Source organism: Meleagris gallopavo, chromosome 8 (genome assembly GCF_000146605.3).
Source record: "Meleagris gallopavo isolate NT-WF06-2002-E0010 breed Aviagen turkey brand Nicholas breeding stock chromosome 8, Turkey_5.1, whole genome shotgun sequence".
NCBI classification, from domain to species: domain Eukaryota; kingdom Metazoa; phylum Chordata; class Aves; order Galliformes; family Phasianidae; genus Meleagris; species Meleagris gallopavo.
The window spans coordinates 29,780,040-29,797,867 of record NC_015018.2 but is presented as its reverse complement, the minus strand read 5'-3'; the positions used below and the strand labels follow the sequence as shown (position 1 = coordinate 29,797,867).

The 17,828-nt window shown below is 42.2% G+C and overlaps 1 protein-coding gene across 1 annotated transcript in view; it reads left to right on the top strand.

Annotated features, from left to right (window-relative positions):
• ADAM12 (ADAM metallopeptidase domain 12) overlaps positions 1–17,792 on the top strand; it is a 112,601-nt gene extending 94,809 nt beyond the window's left edge. The window contains exons 11-15 of the mRNA XM_010714924.3: positions 4,171–4,348; positions 9,181–9,270; positions 9,826–10,021; positions 16,942–17,050; positions 17,157–17,792. Coding sequence (XP_010713226.1) covers positions 4,171–4,348; positions 9,181–9,270; positions 9,826–10,021; positions 16,942–17,050; positions 17,157–17,367 — 784 coding nt within the window. The 3' untranslated portion in view covers positions 17,368–17,792. The remainder of the gene's footprint in view (positions 1–4,170; positions 4,349–9,180; positions 9,271–9,825; positions 10,022–16,941; positions 17,051–17,156) is intronic.
• The last annotated feature ends 36 nt before the right edge of the window (positions 17,793–17,828 follow it).

Below are 17,828 nucleotides of genomic sequence, written 5' to 3'. Positions count from 1 at the left end.
GGGAGAACAAGTCAGTTACTTTATAAATGCCCTATTGTTTTTGAGTAAGAAAATCATCTGAGATTGGATAGGATAACAATATTCATAGTAATCACAATGTTCATTTCCAAGACGTAGTGAGCTGTGCCATACACAGAGAATTGCCAGAAGTGTTGATGGAGATGCTGCTTCAGTGGTTCTTGAGAAACAGCAAAATGTGTCTCAAAGGAAATCTTTTGTTTGATGGTAGAGGAACATGGAGGAGGCAGACCCGAGGTGCTAAATGTTCAGGCACCAGTAAGTGTAGGTGGACAACTAGAAGTTTGGCAGAGCAAATGGAGTTCCACTTCTGATGGCTTTCCCAAGGTTTTTCTGCAATCCTCTGGTGGGATTTTTTGCTTGGAGCAGGGATCTCCTGCAGCCTGACTCAGTGCCATTCCTGTTGTGTTCAAGCTAGAGATAGGAATGACACTGACAGCAATGGCAAACACTATTCCTCAGCAGGACCTGTGCTAGGGCTGTAGCTGACCTACTGTGCTACCGTGCATCAATCAGCAGCCACTGTCTTCCTCCTGAATGCTTTGGCTATCTTATCTCTGAAAACTGTAATTTTCTAGGGCAGTGATTCTGTCTTTTTCTGTGCTTGTACTCTCTTGTTCTTCAGTCCATTAGGAGGGGGAATGCCTCTGAAAAGGAGATGATGGAGATGAACTTTTAGAGTTCATGCAAAAAAAGAAACTGTGCTGAGCAATGTAGTGCTAGTACAAAGAATTCTCTTTTCTTAAAAGGGACTTGACGCTTCCCGTGATGATGTTGCTTCACTTAGTTAATGAAAGGAGCCATCTAATACAGGTTAAATGCAAAAGTAGATAGAGGAAACTGGCATTTGAATGGCTTGAGTGCTCAAAATATAAATGAGTGGGACAAGACCAGACTGTTTATAAAGGAATCAATTACCAGCCATCATTTTACTACTGTGAATCTTTCATTTGCAGGATCAGTCAGGGCTGTTTTTGCTGGGAACTGGGACAGACACTGCTTGATATGATATGCATCTTTTAAGCACTGAGGAGACACTGAGGAATGCTGCAGGTTCAAGTGGGGTAGAAGAACTCTATAATGATTTTTCTTACTGTAAATCCACCGAAAAGACTGAAATAGTGCCAGGCACAATCTGAGTTCTGCAGAGTTGTACCTGCAGCCAGAACAGTTCAACCGAATGATCCATTTTGTATTAGATGTACAGATTCAAATGATGTAGCCAGTGTGTGGGCTATTCAGGATGTCAGAGCGGGAATAGTTGGACTAAATTGCTATTTAATTTCTGTTCAGAGCAGTAATACGGGTCTGTAAAAGGAACTGTTGTGAGTGATACTGGCATATAGTGATTGCTAATGTTTTTTTTTTGTTTTTTTTTTTTTTACATCTGGAAGGTCCGTTAGTGGCCAGTACAAGTTGCTATCTGAGATACTTCCAAAAGAAGTAATGCATGGAGTACCACATATGGCCAAATGAGGATATTTATGTTCTGTCACTGAAATCACAGAGACAGGTGAAGGAGTGACTTTGCTTTGGATGCTCCGCTGCCTTTTCCCACCCAAAGACAGTCCTTCCAGATGAGGTCTGAAGCTTATTCATAGGGTTGTGTGGGGAAACCTGTTGCACTTTTTAGAGTATCCTTCACGTGATTATTCATCATTTTTCATAAGCTCTAGATTCACTTAAATGGCATGCTTAATGCTACCAACATCTGATAACCCTTCCCATCTGCCAGAATTTGCAAGCTGATGAACCAGCTTAAAAATTGCAAAGGCAAATAAAATGTAGCTTAAAATCACAGTGATCAAATGCTGTGGCTGTTACGTGGGATTATTTTGTCAAAAAAAAAAAAAAGAATAGTTGTGTGCCATAATATCATGGTATTAAATACCAGTTATGTTTCCAGTGAAATACCAACCGGAATCAGTTGATGTGATATCTTGTCTTGCACTTGTATTTACCCTTCAGTGACTCTGTTTCCACTTGTTGGTTCCTCTCTTTTTACATTTTTGTTTTGAGCTTACTCAGTAAAGAGAAGATACTCAGAAAATTTCATCAAATAACATGTGCTGCACTGATGTCAGCTGAGGAAATCAGTGTCAAGAGCAGGAAAAGCCAGAAGATGAATGGATCTCTTAGTTCAAAATAGGAAACAGCTTGAAGTTCCTTTGAGGGGAAACAGAAACCTCATTCATTAACAATGACATTATTTCACCTCTGGTTAAGAGTAGGGATTCTGTTCCCCTCCTGATGGACAGACACATCTCACATTCACGCAAATGACCCTGAACATTCGTGGATACAAAGGAGCAGCCCTAAAATATTGATGGTTTTGACCGGCAAGCTGTTCTCGTGAACTGCATGTGGCTCAGACATCTGGCACAGGGCAAAATGCATTATTTGTATTCCTGAATTGACTTCAGACAGTCTAAAGTCTGTATGTCTCTCTGCGTTCATCTCTGGATATCAAAGTAAATCTGTGCTGCTGAGGTGAAGGAAGTTGTCTGGATGATGCAATATTCATTTGTTTGCACTTTGATATGAGGATCATGTCTGATCAAGCACTTGTATGCTTTGTTCAGGATTAATCACTTAGGCCTGTCGGTGGTTCCTGAGTTTTTGTTGGTGTTTGATAGTGCGCATCCATCTAGGTGTTCATAGTGATGCATGCAGAACTGTGTGCCTTTTTTCCAAGTGAACTAAGAGTGGGGGAGGAGGTCCTGGTGTCCAGCTAACATCACCTCCAATTGTGCAGTATAGAAAAGGTGGATAGAAAGTTTCGCTCCTCTTTGTACCTTCTCGTTTCCCCTTGGGGCTGGAGCTGCAGCTAGCAGCCTGCTTCTTACCTTGTGCTATTCTGGAGTTTGTTTATTTGTTGTTAATCTCAGGCATCGGAAGCTATATCACACCTGAAATTATCAAGCATTTCTTTTTGTAATAGGAATTATCCCCTTTTAAATAGCTATCAGCATCACCATCCACAAAGCAAGCATTTCATCTCGGAATATTAGAAATAACAGTTGATTCATTGAAGTCTGAAGTTCAGCTGTGCAGAACTTCCATCTGTTATCTGGCTTGTTGGCAAGGCTTATGCCCCGTCCTTAATAATACATGATTGATACAAAGCGTTTAGTGAATAAAGTCCAGTCATTAGCAGGTTGTCTCCCTGTGCTGCTGTAATGTTAAATTACTGCTTGGCTCTGGAGCAGCAGTGAGGAAGGTCTCGGGTCTTAAGGGAGATAAGGCAGCTTGAAAGCTGTTTTTCTGCTGGTAGTGATCCAGATTCGATGTAATTGTGTGCACAGCTCAGTGCAGAGAGGGCATGGCAGATTTCTTTAGGATATGATGTTGATGGCTGGACCCAGGTGCTACTTGTCTCGTTTCCTTGAGTCCAACTGCAAACATTCATGAATGAGAATGGAGTAAAGTTCTCTAGCAGAACAATGCAGAATATTTGGAGACATTTGTACTACGCTGAATCATTTTGCAAATGGTCCATGTGATTTCCAAAATAAAGCACAGGCTCTATGTGCCTGGACAGCAGGGCCAAATTCTGCTCCCAGCAATGTGAATTCAAAACATGAGTATTTTCAGTAGTCTTTAGAGTCATCCAGATTTAAAATAAGAACTGCACTTGCTTTAATGACGTGGTGTCTAAGCTGGACTTTGATTTACAGAAGCAGGTTCTTATCAAATAACATTGTTTTTCCTCTTTCTTTTTCTTTTTCCTGGTAAAGCACAGGAAGTTTGCCATGCTGCCAAGAGAGGTGAATGAATACACCATCTGATGTTAAATTTTCCAAGAAAGCTTAGGATGTTTTGCAGTCCTTCAAATGCTAGAATCCCCTTTGCAAACCCAGCATTCCTTTAGGATCTTGATCAGAATTTGCTCTGTAACTACACGTGCAGAAGTGGGAGAAGAATCCCAAGTATGAAAGCTCCCAATCCTTATCAGCCACTGCCTTACAGTCAGAAATTGCTGTTGACGTGCAGTGCAATGCTATTTCTCAGTGCGATGCTAAAGTGTTAAAAATTTGAATGCCATCTTCTTGTTTGTGCACAGGTGTGCTGAAAGGCCACTGGTTTGAGAAGAGATGTTTTCATCTGATAGTACTTCTTTTTTATAATTCTTTTCACGTATTTTTCTTCCAGCTATCCATTTCCCATGGTGTTCAGCAGCTGCAGTAGAAAGGACCTGGAAAACAGCCTGGAGAAAGGAGTGGGGATGTGTCTGTTTAACTTGCCTGAAGTCAAGGAGTCCTTTGGTGGACAGAAGTGTGGGAATGGCTACGTGGAAGATGGAGAGGAGTGTGACTGTGGGGAGCCTGATGTAAGACACTGAAAATTATTACTCATCTCTTGTCTGTGGGGCTTTAACAGTGGAGAAGTTCCAGAGTTGGTTTGAGGTGATTAAGACCATTTGGTGTAAAGCAGAACTTCCCCTTCTCTGCTTTCTATCTTATTTATCAGCTTAAGCCTCAGAAATGCAGGGAGTTTCTGCTTGTCATCTTCTTGCTGAAGGTCAGGCAAGGCGTTAATTTAAGCATATGCTCCATTTGCCGTTGGGGAACAAAGTCTTTATGGTCTGTCCAGCAGACCAGCAATGGCCAACTGTCATGTTCCTAACAACAGAAATGCCATTACATACTAGCTAAGATAAGATAAATCCAAAATAAATTTGTTAACGTTGCTTAGATTTCTCAGGATACTGAACATTAGTAGAAGTTTTGCTTCTATAAGTGCAGGACCACTTAATTAACATTGCTTAGGTGTTCTTTTGTTCAAGTCAGCTTCAGGTTTTAGGTACGATACCGTTCCTTCTTCTGCTATGAGATTTTTCTTTGCTGCTAGCCAATTACCCCAGTAACAAAATAGCCTTTACTGTCTCCCAGAAAAATTGCTACTACTTCAAAGATCATTTTATTTAGTTTAGCGAGTGTGTCAGACAACTGCTGAGATCAGGAGGAGATGGGCAAAATCTGGAGGTCAAATAATATATAAGCACGCATTCATATCCCTTTGGTTTCACACATTCATTGGCTGTGTTGAACTTTTCCCAGATTATCTGAGTTAAGTACATCAGTAGATGAGGGATTTGTTTCCTGTGATAAATATTGCTCTGCAGACAAAATAGATTGGGGCAGTTAAAACAGCGAGATATTGCTGTATCCTGTCTATACAGTGTATTGGATTTACACAAGCCATAAGGATTTCCTGACAGTTCACTCATTCTTCAGGGTAACAAGGTTGGAAGAAACAGGCTTATCTTCTAGTTTAAAGTCAATAGAGTGCAAGCAGCTTGCAAATGTCTTTCTAACCCAGTTATCTTTCTCATTTTCAGTTTTGAATGATAGCGATACCTTTCCAAGTCAAAGTCAGTTAATGTCAGCAAGCACTGACTTGATTTGCCTCTTCTTTCTGTGATTTTCTTTCTTAGTTATATTGGAAAACTGCACCTTGAGCCCAATTAAATTAATTTGGATTTTGCTGTAAATTGAGTTGTGCCAAAAAACCACCAGAGCGTTTAATAATTCACTATCCAGTCATTTATATCAGCTGAGTTTTGTCAACAGTGGTGCAGTATTTTATGTTGTGGAAAGCTGTACAATGACATGTGGTAGCTGTTTTCTCATTGTTCAGAATTAAGTGCATCTGAATATGCAGATATAGGTTGTTGGTAAGGATATTTCCCAAAGAATGTTTTACTCTCAGGATTTTGGTGAGGTGCTGAAGTGTATTACTTGCCAAGCAAACAACAGCTTTGCTATATTCCCCAGGCAAAACATCAGCCCTGTGTTGAGATTCCTCAGCAGGACAGCAGTGTACTCATAAGGGCAGAGAGCCATGATCATAGCACACCTCCCACCCTTTGGACAACCCTGGAAATGCCGTAGAGATTGTCTGGCCACCTCTGCCCATACTGTGGCCTCATGCATCAGGTGCTGATGGAACTGATTATACTCAACAGTCATCTTGTTGAATATAATGGGTGTTGGCGTGCCTGCCATCAGGCCAAGAGTCTTGACCAAGGGATGATGTTGCCAACCTAGCTTTGGATTATGTTACCGAAAACATCCAGTGTGCTAGAGTGTCTCTGGAAGGATGATTAATGTGGACTATGACTGCAAAGACAGAGGAAGGCAAATATATGTATCTATCTATCTTTAAATATATCTATATCCTTGGTCCCTGAGAAATGAAAAGTGACAAATGTGGCTAATTTTATAATAAGCTGCAAGGGACATCAGAAAACCTCAAGTCAGTAAATGAGAAGTCAGTTCCAAACAAATTACTGGCAAATGTAATAAAGAGCTGCTGTTCTGAGTAGCTGTGACGTGCCAGGGAAGAGTCAACAGAGCTTTTGTGCCAGGGTGTCCTGCCTTACAAACTTATCACAGTGCTCTGAATAACTTAACGAGTGGGTGGGAAGGGAAGATCCAGCTACTACAGCCTGCTGGGACTTCAAAGGGGCTTTAGACCAAGGCTTCGTTGGAAACCTAAGCATCTGTAGGATTTGGACAAAAATGGGTTAAAAGAAAGGAAATATCAGGCACGCATAAATAATCAATTTCGGCAGTTGAAGGAGATCTACAGTGATGTGTCCATGAATGTGTCCTGGAAAACTATACAATTCAGCATATTGGTAAACAGCTTGGGAAGAGGAATGGCCTTGAACATGCTGATGATTAGCAAGGATGGTACAGCTGAGAGCTGGCTGTGAAGAACTGCAGGAGAACCTTCTGAGACAGCTTGACTGGGCATTATGGTGACAAATGGGATTCAGTGCAGAGTGATGCGTAATCCAAACATCACATATAGGATGATGGACTCTGAACTGACTCTGACCATAGAGGAACAAGACTTCTTATTGCAATAAATAGTCTCATGAAAATGTCAGCTCAGTGCTCACGAGCAGTCTGAAGGGTAAATAGGCTGTTAGAAATTACTAGGGAAGAAATGGGAAAACAAAACAAAGCACTGGTAGGCTGCTATAAATCTGCAGCATGTTGTGGCTGAAACTGCGTGTACAGATTTCCTACCTCTCCCTGCTTTCAAGAAGGATAAAGCAGAATGAAAAGTCTGAAAGAAAAAGCAACAGAGATGTTTAAATTTTTGGAGGAAAACTCTGGCTGGAAAGGTAGAAAATAAAACAATATTTGACAGAAGCTGATAAAATCATGAGTGAATTGGAAGGAGTGAATAGAGAGCAATTGCCTCTGGCAACAACTGTGCAAATGAAGTTAGCAAATGGCAGGTTGCAAACAAGCAGGAGGAGCTGCTCCTGGGACTGCTCACCTACTTGCGAGTTCCTTTCCACCAAATGTTGCAGGTGCTAAAAAATGTGTGGGGATCCAGGCGAACCCAGGAGATGGGGGAGGTATCACACATCTGTGTTTATATTGTTGTCTGTAAGCATTTTCTGCTGGCTGTTGTCAGGGGATGACAACGTCTGACCTAAGGTCGTCTACTTTGTGTTCTTAGAAAAATGAGGGTGAAACCAAGATATCCTGTCCAAAGCCATTGTAGAGGATGCTAGAATATTGTTGGTTTTGCCTGTTTGAGGTGCTCTGATGAGCCCAGGGGACCTACACCAAGAAACCCACCTCCTCTCACTACTGTTGTTACTAACAATGACTGATGATAATGCACTACTTGAGAGCAATACTTTCAGATGGTGGCCTCCCATTTCTCTTCCGGCCTCCAAAAACCTCCTGAACCCTTTCTGTTTGCTCGCCTGTTTATGTTAAAACCATCCCTGACAATTTAATAGCCTAGGCACAAAAACTATTTACCAAGCTCATCCCCTGCAATGAGTAATAAGTGAGAGAGCAATTGGAAATGTGAAAGGCTGCAGTAACATCGTTCAAAGAAACTGTGTCTTTATCCCACGCTGTCTGTGGAATACCAATTGCTTTCCTTGGGCTGCTCTGTGGACGGCCTGATGATGGGGTGCAGGAGCTGACTCTTTCAGAAGCACTTTAATTGGATTGACATTGCTTTGCTCCACTCTGGCTTTCTCAGATTGCCGTTGAGATGAATTTATAAGATGTGCTTCTGTGCAGAGGAACATTCCTTCTTAAATACAGCAGCTGCACAGAAATATTTGTGTTGCCTGCTGCCTTCCAGCATGATCAAAAATAGGTGCAGGAAGTTGTTCTGCTGCTTCAGAGCAGCACAGATATCTTTGTATATTCAGGCAGAAAACAGGGAAAGGCTGAGAATTATTTCACTGGTTATTTGGGAGTACAGCAGTAGACCTGTCTTCCAGTTAGAAAGCTTTACAAAAGTCAAGAAAATACTTGAGCTGTGAACATCATTCTCACCCACTTATTTTTCTTGCGTTCCCTGTATTGTTAGTGATCCCTTGTGAAGTCAAATCGTCTTAACACAACTGAAGAGCAATTTTAGCTGCTGCTATTTTTGTTAGAGAGCTGACATTCTCGCACAGCTGATGTAACTTGCAGCTTGTGAGTATCAGCTTGGAAAAGCAGCTCCATTATTTTCTGAAACTTCTTATTAGGTCGTTCTACAGAGAAAAAGGTTCGTAAAAGCCCACGTGCAACTGTCTAATCCGTAAGTGTGAAATTGGGATGTAAAAATAATAATGGAATTCATATTTTTCTCTAAGCTCTGTTACTGGAATACCCCAAGAGAAGATTACGTGGAGTGGTGTCATTGTCTTTCTTTGTGGCAGGCATCAGCTTCCACGCAAGACAAGAAATGTGCTGAGCAAATAGCACAGAGCAGAGAGCTGCAGTGGTGATGCTCAGTAACTGCAGCTTGGGATCCTCAGCTAGGGTGAGCCCCACTGAAAGCAATGAATTCATTCCACTGGTTTCCTGGGAATAAAATGCTATATTATTGTGTGGGAATTGGTAGCAGCATACTTGTGTTGTTCATGATATTTGAGACTAGATTCATAGCTAGGATAAACCAGCCTTCCTCAATGGCTTCTCTGGCTTTATTACAATTACTGCAGTTGTAGGATCTAAAGACAGACAAGGCTGCTTGGATCAGGTTATAGAATTTTATGCATAATTCATGAATTCATGGCTAACTTTTCTTGGCAGGGCTATAGCACCTCTCAGAGATAAGCAGCCTCTCTTGATTTACAGCTCATTGCAACTGAAAGTTGTCTGCTTTCAATTTATCCCCATCCAGGAATGTACAAACCGGTGCTGCAATGCAACCACCTGCACTCTGAAGCCAGGAGCAGTCTGTGCACATGGGCTTTGCTGCGAAGACTGCAAGGTGAGCTGATGGAAATGGTCACTGGTGTGGGGCAGGCAAAATATCATAATTTTCCTAACTGCAGACTAGTGAGCAAGGGTGCAGAACCAACAAATTATGCCATTAACCATTAAGACATTTGCATTTCTTGTGAGCAGTTTTAAAAAAAAAAATCAAACTCTTAAAGTTATTGAAGAGGCAGAGCAACAGACTTCTCTAAGGAGGCCTGTGCTATTTGTGGCCACTTCTTTTTCATGAACTTCTATACTTGAATGTTTTTCATGCTTACATGGGTGTTGGTCCCCATGAGTTGGATACTGGAGAGGTTCAGTGGAGCTGTATGGATGGGGAATCACAGAATGGCTTATGTTGGAAGTGACCTTAAATATCTGGCTCTAACCTGGCCTTGGGCACCTCCAGGGACGGGGCACACAACTTGTTTGGGCAACCTGGCCAGTAATCTTTACGCCATCCACTGCATTCAGTTGATGCAGAGCCAGTGGCTACGTGGGTTACACCACCACATGGCTCCTATTAATTGACATGACATCAGCCAAGGCTATCTTTGTTTTGCAGTTAAAACCAGCGGGGATTTCTTGCAGAGAGTCGAGCAATTCCTGTGACCTGCCAGAGTTCTGCACAGGAGCCAGCCCTCATTGCCCAGCTAATGTGTACCTGCACGATGGGCATGCGTGCCACGGGGTGGATGGCTACTGCTACAATGGCATCTGCCAGACCCACGAGCAGCAGTGCATCACCCTCTGGGGCCAGGGTGAGTCTGAGCACCAGGAGTGCTGTTCATCAGGCAGACTCGAGGAAAAGTTGTGTGTGATTATGGATGGATTTGGGGGAATTTGATACAGAACCAATCTGCGCCTATTCTTCTCTGAAACAGAGAACCGAACAATGAGGGAATCAGTTTGTGATTCATTTTCCCCTTGATTTGCAGTCGTGTTCATTCTTTGCAGCAGGAGGTAGAAAGCAGCAGTAAATAGGTTCATTCTGCAGCACCGGCATGCGTGGCCAGGTGAGCTGAGGCAAATCATTCAGTACTGACTTTGACATGCCCTTGTCTTACCTTCTGAAGTGCTGAATGCTCCTGACACAGGTGGAAACCACATCCCTTCTCAGACCAGCAGGTAAGCTTCTACCTGTGCTCTGAATTGCTCTATCCGTAGAACATGTGTCTGTCGACCTCCTAAAATAGAGTTCAGCACTTAACATTAACACGAGATTCTTGTAGCACTGAGTGCACAATGTCTATTGATGTCACCCTACAAACCTACCCCCCAACAGCTCTCTTAGCAGAGGATGCTCTGAAGCAGGAGGTCTTATCTCCCGCGGGATTTCACTCACTTTTTGCACAAACCTCATTCAGTGAGCCCTTGGGTTATCCTGAGCAAGTAACCAGGAAAGCTGTTCACCTCCTTGTTCTGTCCTGACACACCAATATTAACTCTGCACTTTGCTGCTGCTTCGCTGGGGACAAGTCCCATCTTCAGCTTCTCACTGAGCCCCTCTCTGAAATGGAAGAAGCTCTTCAAACTTCCCTAAAGAAGAATGCTATTCAGTGCTAGATTCTTCTATGTTAATGTTTTCTGCTCCTTTTAACCTCTTTCAATTTAGTATCTCACTGCCTTTTGCTCTATTTCAAAACTCAAGTGTCAGTCTAATTAATGACACACAGATGTTTCCCTCGGTCAGAGCCCCCATCAGAAGTCCACTAAGGATTTATCTGCTATCTGTGTAAGAGCTCAGACAATTTGCAAACTTGTAAAAGGGTGCTACAGTATCTCGGGAGATAATGCATAGATAAGGAAAGCAGAAGAGATACAATGCACTCTTGTACCCATACAAGCATGCCAGCAAGAGTTCTTGCTCATAACTAAACTGCCCACATGGAGCAAACAGTGCCTCTGATGCACTGCTCCAAATCCCTCTCATGTCATAGAGGTAATAAGAGCTGATACAAGCATGTACAGTTATAGCCTCCAGCCTGAGTCATGCTGGGATTTGTAATCCCCTGGATACAGAGACGTTTTCTCTCGTATAAAGCAAAACCCTCCTTGTGAACCAGTTTCCCATGCCATGGAAAGTTCTTCAGTTGGACTGTTAGTAATTTCAGCCGCTGAGAAAAATCCAGCTAAAGGTCAGAAGCTGAATTACTGCAGCTCCCTTGCTAGGTCTGTTTCCGAACAAAGCACGTCTTCCAGCACCCCCGAGCTCCCCCACATCTTTCTTGTCTTTCTTCTCTGGACTACTGAGCAGGCACTGCTGTGCCTGGAGCCTCAGCAGACACGGCTGTGGGGGTCTCCTTATGAGAAAAATAACTTTATTACGAGCAGAGCTCAAATGGTCTCAACAGTCTTTAACCAGAATGCCAGAACCTAAACTAAAAGTCTTATATCTGACCTCAGTGGTGCAGGTATGAATTAGATGTCATGTCAGTAAACCTTCCAACTTCAAGCAAACTAGATTACGCATGAAAAAACACGGCCTGTGGTCTGAATATCTGTAAATATCCCCATCTGCTCACACTTCTGGCTAGCTGAAACATGGACTAGCTGATAAAGAGTGAGAAGAGGGGGAGATGGGCTGCATGGGCCATGTGGCTGGAAAACAGAGATTCCAAATCTCACCTGCCTGAGGGTCAGATAAGAAAAGTGTTTTCCTTCCAGCTCGCTTGCTGAAGAAGAGACTTGATGGACTGAGATGTTGTCTTTGGGCATTGTATGAAAAAGTTCTATTTGAACCTTTTACTAGATTCCTATAGTTGCTTAAAATTTGTTTTTAACAACTGTGTGTTGGAGGTTGGACAAAGGAGCAGTTGTGTGTTCTTAAATGAAAATTTTATACCATAAAGAGAAAACACACCCTAATTCCTTTACATTAATTCTGTTTTTCTTCTTCTCAGCAGGAGAAAGCCATGCAGGACAAAATACAATAACTTTTCTTAAAACTATATTCAGCATATTGAATTCCTTATCAGTGTGTTCTCTTATTTATCTTTCTTCATTCATAGGCTTACAGATGCCCAATGATACATGTCAACCTTAATATTTTTAGCACCGAAGAAAAATAATGAGCTTTGAAGCTCGCACGTTAGGCTGAGCAGCGGGGATCTGTTTCCAGAGTGGAGTGCTTGCATTTCATTGGGTTTCTTTGTTACTTTCAGCAGATAATTTCAGTTCAAATGGAGGAATACTTCTTGCTGTTCCCTATCTGCAATAGGCCAGAGAGCTCAGAACACCCTAAAAACTTGTAACCTTTCCTGTTTCCCGTTCAAAATGTTGGCATTGCACTGATCTGACCTGTTGGTAGCAGCGTAACTGAGCAGTGCATCAACAGGAATGCAGTTCTGTAATGCCTGCTAGTCCACTGGCATTTTGGGGGAGCAAATGGCAATGCAGATGAAGCTGTTTAAGAGAGAGAAATTATCGATGATCGAGCAGTAGCAGATTATCAGCGTTAAACTCTTGGAGTTTTCTCCATGGGCAAGAAAGTGATTCTTGAGGAAAGGCAAGGGCAGCTTTGTCAGTGTGTTTTCCTGCTTTTTCACACAAGGCAAAAAAGCAATGATTTGGGGCAGCCAATGGCAGACATCGACTTAATAATTAGAACATGTTTAAATTTGTTGTGTAGACATGGCCATTTGTTTAGGCGGAAACAATCTTAATTTTGTTGTCAATATTTATTACAAAGGCCTGTCAATGATGCATTTTTTTCCAAGTACAGCCCTATAAGCAGAACAGATGGGTTCCCCACCCCACTTAACTGACCAACCTGTGGCTGTTTTTTTTTTGCAAGAATGCAAATTCGCTTAACGAGATTCTGGTTTTAGTATAACCAGCGAAATCAAACTGTTTGGATCATCATAGTCTTATGGCAATGCCTTTGCTTGCTTGTAGGGGTGGGAAAGCCATTAAATCATATTCTCAGAGCTAGTGAGAGCTCGCATCCTCCTTAAATGCAAAAATACCAGCTCAGCCCCATCTCTCTCTTTGCAGATTTAACAGCAGGGATCACCAAGATGAAGAGAAAGGCCGAGGGGGGCTTGAGGAAGTTTGCTTTGCGTCATCAGAGCAGTAAAACAGACTTAATGAGATATAGAATCCAGGTGCAAACCGCATGACACACAGAGCTGTGTTTTTATGCTTATATTTATTTATACAGTTGGTCGCAGTGCTTGTGAGTAACAAAACTCCCATCTGAGTGAGGTTTTCTTTCCCTCCTCACCTATGCGCACCGTATAATTTGTTTTTTAATAAGACAATGTTGGCACCCGAGTCTACATCTCAGTTTTCACTTACAGCCTGGTAAATGGTGTTTCTTCATTCTTGCAATCAGCACCGCAGGAATTTCTCTCTTCTCTTCTGGGAGATGATGTTGGCTCCTTGCAGCAGGTCTTGCACTGATCTGAAATGACACAGCATTTCTGCACTGCTTCCGAGAGAACAGAACATCTCTGTTTATGAAATCTGATGGTGGAAGGAGTGCACTCATCAATGCACACATTTGGAGGAAGAAAATAGTCTCTAGGATGACAGTTGAGGTGCTGAGCTCTGACCTGCTGCAGTTTCAAATGGCTGATTTAATCCCCTGAATAAGGCTCAGTGTGCAAAGGCCGGCAGAACCTTAATTACTGAGTGACGATACTGTAATTATCAACTGCAAAGTGAAATAAGCTCTGCTCATCAAGTTCAAGGCACTTAATATCCACTGGAAATCTTTCACAAACCATTTTGTCTTTGCCCATAGAGGCAGTGAAATAGAGAAAGACACGACTTTCTGCTGCAGTTTATGTGCTGCAATCATGATAAATGGGTTTCCTCCAGAAACACAACATTACAGTTTTTGTCCTTAAGCATCCTCTGAAATTCTCTTTTAACTTGGTCGCTCCATCTGTTCGGTTTCTTATAGTCTATGTTTTCATTTATAAAAATGTCCAAATATTGTGAGAAACCAGTCAGGAGAAGGAAAAGCCATCTGAATCCCAATCTACCATGTGTTTTGGTTTGATAGAGATGAAATTGAATTGAAGCTAGACTTCTGTTTCCAGGCCCCAGCTGATCGTTGGGTACCAGGTGTTTCATACCCAGACTGCTCTCAGCCTGGCAGGGGAGCATTTCTTTGTGCTCCATGAAGCCCATTTCCTTGTCAAGTAATATTGGTTGGAGTTAAAGCTCGCTTGCTGAGCCCTGCAAGGATGCTGCAGATGTGTTCTTCCTGTGGGCTATGTTCTGTCACACGTAACGTGCTTGATTTGTACAGTCAAAAAATAAAATGTTTCACCAGGTGAAAGAGAAAGCAAATACCTTAAAATCTCGATATTTCAGCCGTTTTTAATAAGTATTTTATTGGTCAAAAGGCAGGATGTGAGGCATGCATTTTGCTTTTGGCAGCAGGAAAAAGGAGACCCGTAGCACTCATGGTAGATGGGTGTTTACTCCTTTGGTGAGGTGAGGTGGGTCTGAAGGAGGTCAATCATTGCAGATATTGGAGAAAAAAGCAATTTGTTTTACTTGGGCTTTCACTTACAGCATGTTTTTCTTTCCTTCCTTCCCTTTGCATTCTGAAGCTGGAGTAGTGTATGCACATGTTAATGTTTGCATCATGCTGAATAGTTAATGTGCCTGGCCTGGAAAGATGAGGAGGGATCTATATGCTGAAAATGTAAATTTCACTGTTGCTTTTTGCGCAGTGCCTTGTCTGGATGCTTTTGTTGATTTTTTTGATTACTGCTTGTGGTCTAAATGAAAAGAAGTGAAAGAATCCTGGGTGAGTCCCTTTAACAGTTCCAGATTTGAGAAAAAGTCTGTACTCAGCAAGCTTGATAATAATCTTCCGAGGAATTTCAGGCTCTTGTCCTTCTCTCCAGGGAACCAGCAGCTCACATTCTGTTCCTTCTTTGCCCTGCTTTTGGGGTTTTCCAGTTTCAGTATGTACAAATCTCAGACTGAAAAGAGGGTGCCATCTTAAGCCTCTCCACGTTTTAATTTTTTGTCCTTAATAGCATTAGATTGCTGCTTGGCAGTATGGAGTATTAGTCAAGCTTCTGACTGTGAAATGCAGATAATTAATTGAGGCTTTAATCTGCAAGTTATTAGTGAAAAGAGCCGCACTAACTGGGAGTTTTACAATCATATTTGTATGTTCTTCAGGAATTGGACCCCCTTTTTTTTTTAAGCCTCCTTCTTCTTTGAACGTTTATAATGAAATCTTCAGGACACTTTAAATGGATTATATATTGCATCCCCAGTTATAGGCATACACACACTTGCAAGTGGCTCAGAACATCTGAAAAATGGAACATTAATTCTGCCTCTGTTAAAGATTGGGGAACACTGTGGAAATGGCAAACTCTCAGCCTTTAGGCTATCACAGAATTTGCTGCCTGTTCTTGTTTCAGTTTGGCTGATCTATCAAAAGTACAAAATGTATCCAGAGACAAATGCTAAGATTTTTAGCAAATATATATACATCCTTGCCACTTTGTCTCCTCAGAGGAAGTCTGTGCATTGGAGTGGATGAAATGTTGGCAAATGTTGGCAATGACCCAATTGTGCTATGAATTATTTCATGGATAGAAAATATGCGGTAGTAAAGAGCCCTAGCAAAGGGCCTTTAATCTATCAAAGAGCAGCAATTATTTGCTGGAAATAAAAGCTACCATTCACATTAAAAATAAAGGAATGAAGTTCTAATGCAGGGGCTGATTAAACATTGCACAGTCAAAGCATGAATATAGATCCTCCACCTTTTAAACATGAGATACGTGTATGGATGCTACCCAAGAAGATATCCTATAGTCGGTGATAATCTGGGGAAAACAAAACAAAACAACAACAACAAAAAAGATGGACAGGAGAATCTCTGCTTAACAGATTAGAATACGTGTTCTAATAGGCACCTTTTGACTTCTGAAATGTAGGGATGAGTAATCTGTCTGGACAAACATTTCCAGTACTACTCCCATCAGGGAAGTTCCTTTGCTGCTTGGATATGTCTCCATTGCAAAAGGCTGCGGTAGATAAGAACCAGATGCTGCCTGTCTTCTCAGATTCCTAGTTCCACCACCGTGGCAGAAAGGATCCTCCCTTCAGGTCAGTCTTTCCTCTCAGGCATGGATTCCTTCCTCCTCCCAGCACGTCAGCTTGAGCTGGCATGTCAAGTGTCATGCTTTTATGGCCATACAGCCCATATAGCACTCTTGTTAGCAACTAGATTTTTTTTCTGATTTCTTGTTGTTCTGAGCTGCGGTTAAAAAGGCTTTTCTTGACAACTATTTCCATTGGCTTCAGATCCTGGGCCGTTACTTGAATCACACGGACTCCTGTAAAACAGAGGGAGTTCACTTACCAGCTGGCCTGTGTCTTTCTTCATTAGATTTGGTATTTGCTGAAAGTTTTTGTGTCCTAGGAGGATTCACTAGAGGGCCATCATCTAGAAACTCGGGAAGAGAGTGAGTCCTGCATTGTCTGCTGCTCAGCACTGCCAAGGGAGACAAAGAACTGTGGAAAAGACGTGTGTCTGGGCCCTTCCATTAGCATGCTGATCCAGCACAAGGGCTCTGCTGCTCTTCATCAGCGTGCAGATCACGTCCCGCCTTCCCCTAAAACGTCGGTGGAGCTCAAAGAAAATTATTAAAGACACCTCGTATGAGATGAAAGTTCTGATTAGGTTTTGTTTCAGGTGCCAAACCCGCTCCTGGGATCTGCTTTGAGAGAGTCAATTCTGCAGGCGATCCATACGGCAACTGTGGCAAAGACTCCAAGAGCTCCTTCGCCAAGTGTGAGCCCAGGTAGGGCCTCTCCTCGGCAGCACAGGAACTGCTGTGATGGTGGTGGGAATGGTTTTGTGCCATCTACAGTTATTTAACTATGTTTGGTTTTGTCTGTTTCCTTCAGAGATGCTAAATGTGGAAAAATTCAGTGTCAAGGAGGAGCCAATCGACCTGTAATTGGTACCAATGCTGTTTCCATAGAAACCAATATCCCACTTCAGGAAGGTGGCAAGATCCTGTGTCGTGGCACCCACGTGTATCTAGGGGATGATATGCCTGACCCTGGTCTCGTGCTGTCAGGAACCAAGTGTGAAGATGGAAAAGTAAGGACTTGAAATACTCTTGGACAAGGAGAACATCACTGCCCTCACGACACAAACTATTCTGTACCAAATTGGTTGGGGTTTGCTTTGGATCTTCATTTTAACTCTTCACAAGAGAATTGGTGGGCGCTTATTGTTTCTCCTGCTCTCACTGCGTTAGATGCTTACACTCTTCTTCTGACTGCTCTTCTGGATTACAGATGTACAGATGCATTTGGCTAGTTGCTTAAGTTCATAGCCCTTTTTCTTTAGGACAGTCCTGAGTATCTGTCCAGTTAGGTTAAAGGTTCCTTGCAAAATACATTATGAAATTCTGAGGAGCTCATGGTATTCACCTTGGAAGTATTGCAGTTAAGCTACTATATTTTGATGATTTTTTTTCTACCAGTGATGCTAACTTTCTTAATATCCGTGGCATTGCAGAATTGTTATGTCACTTTAGACTTTAACTCTGCTGATTAGCCTCCCCCCCC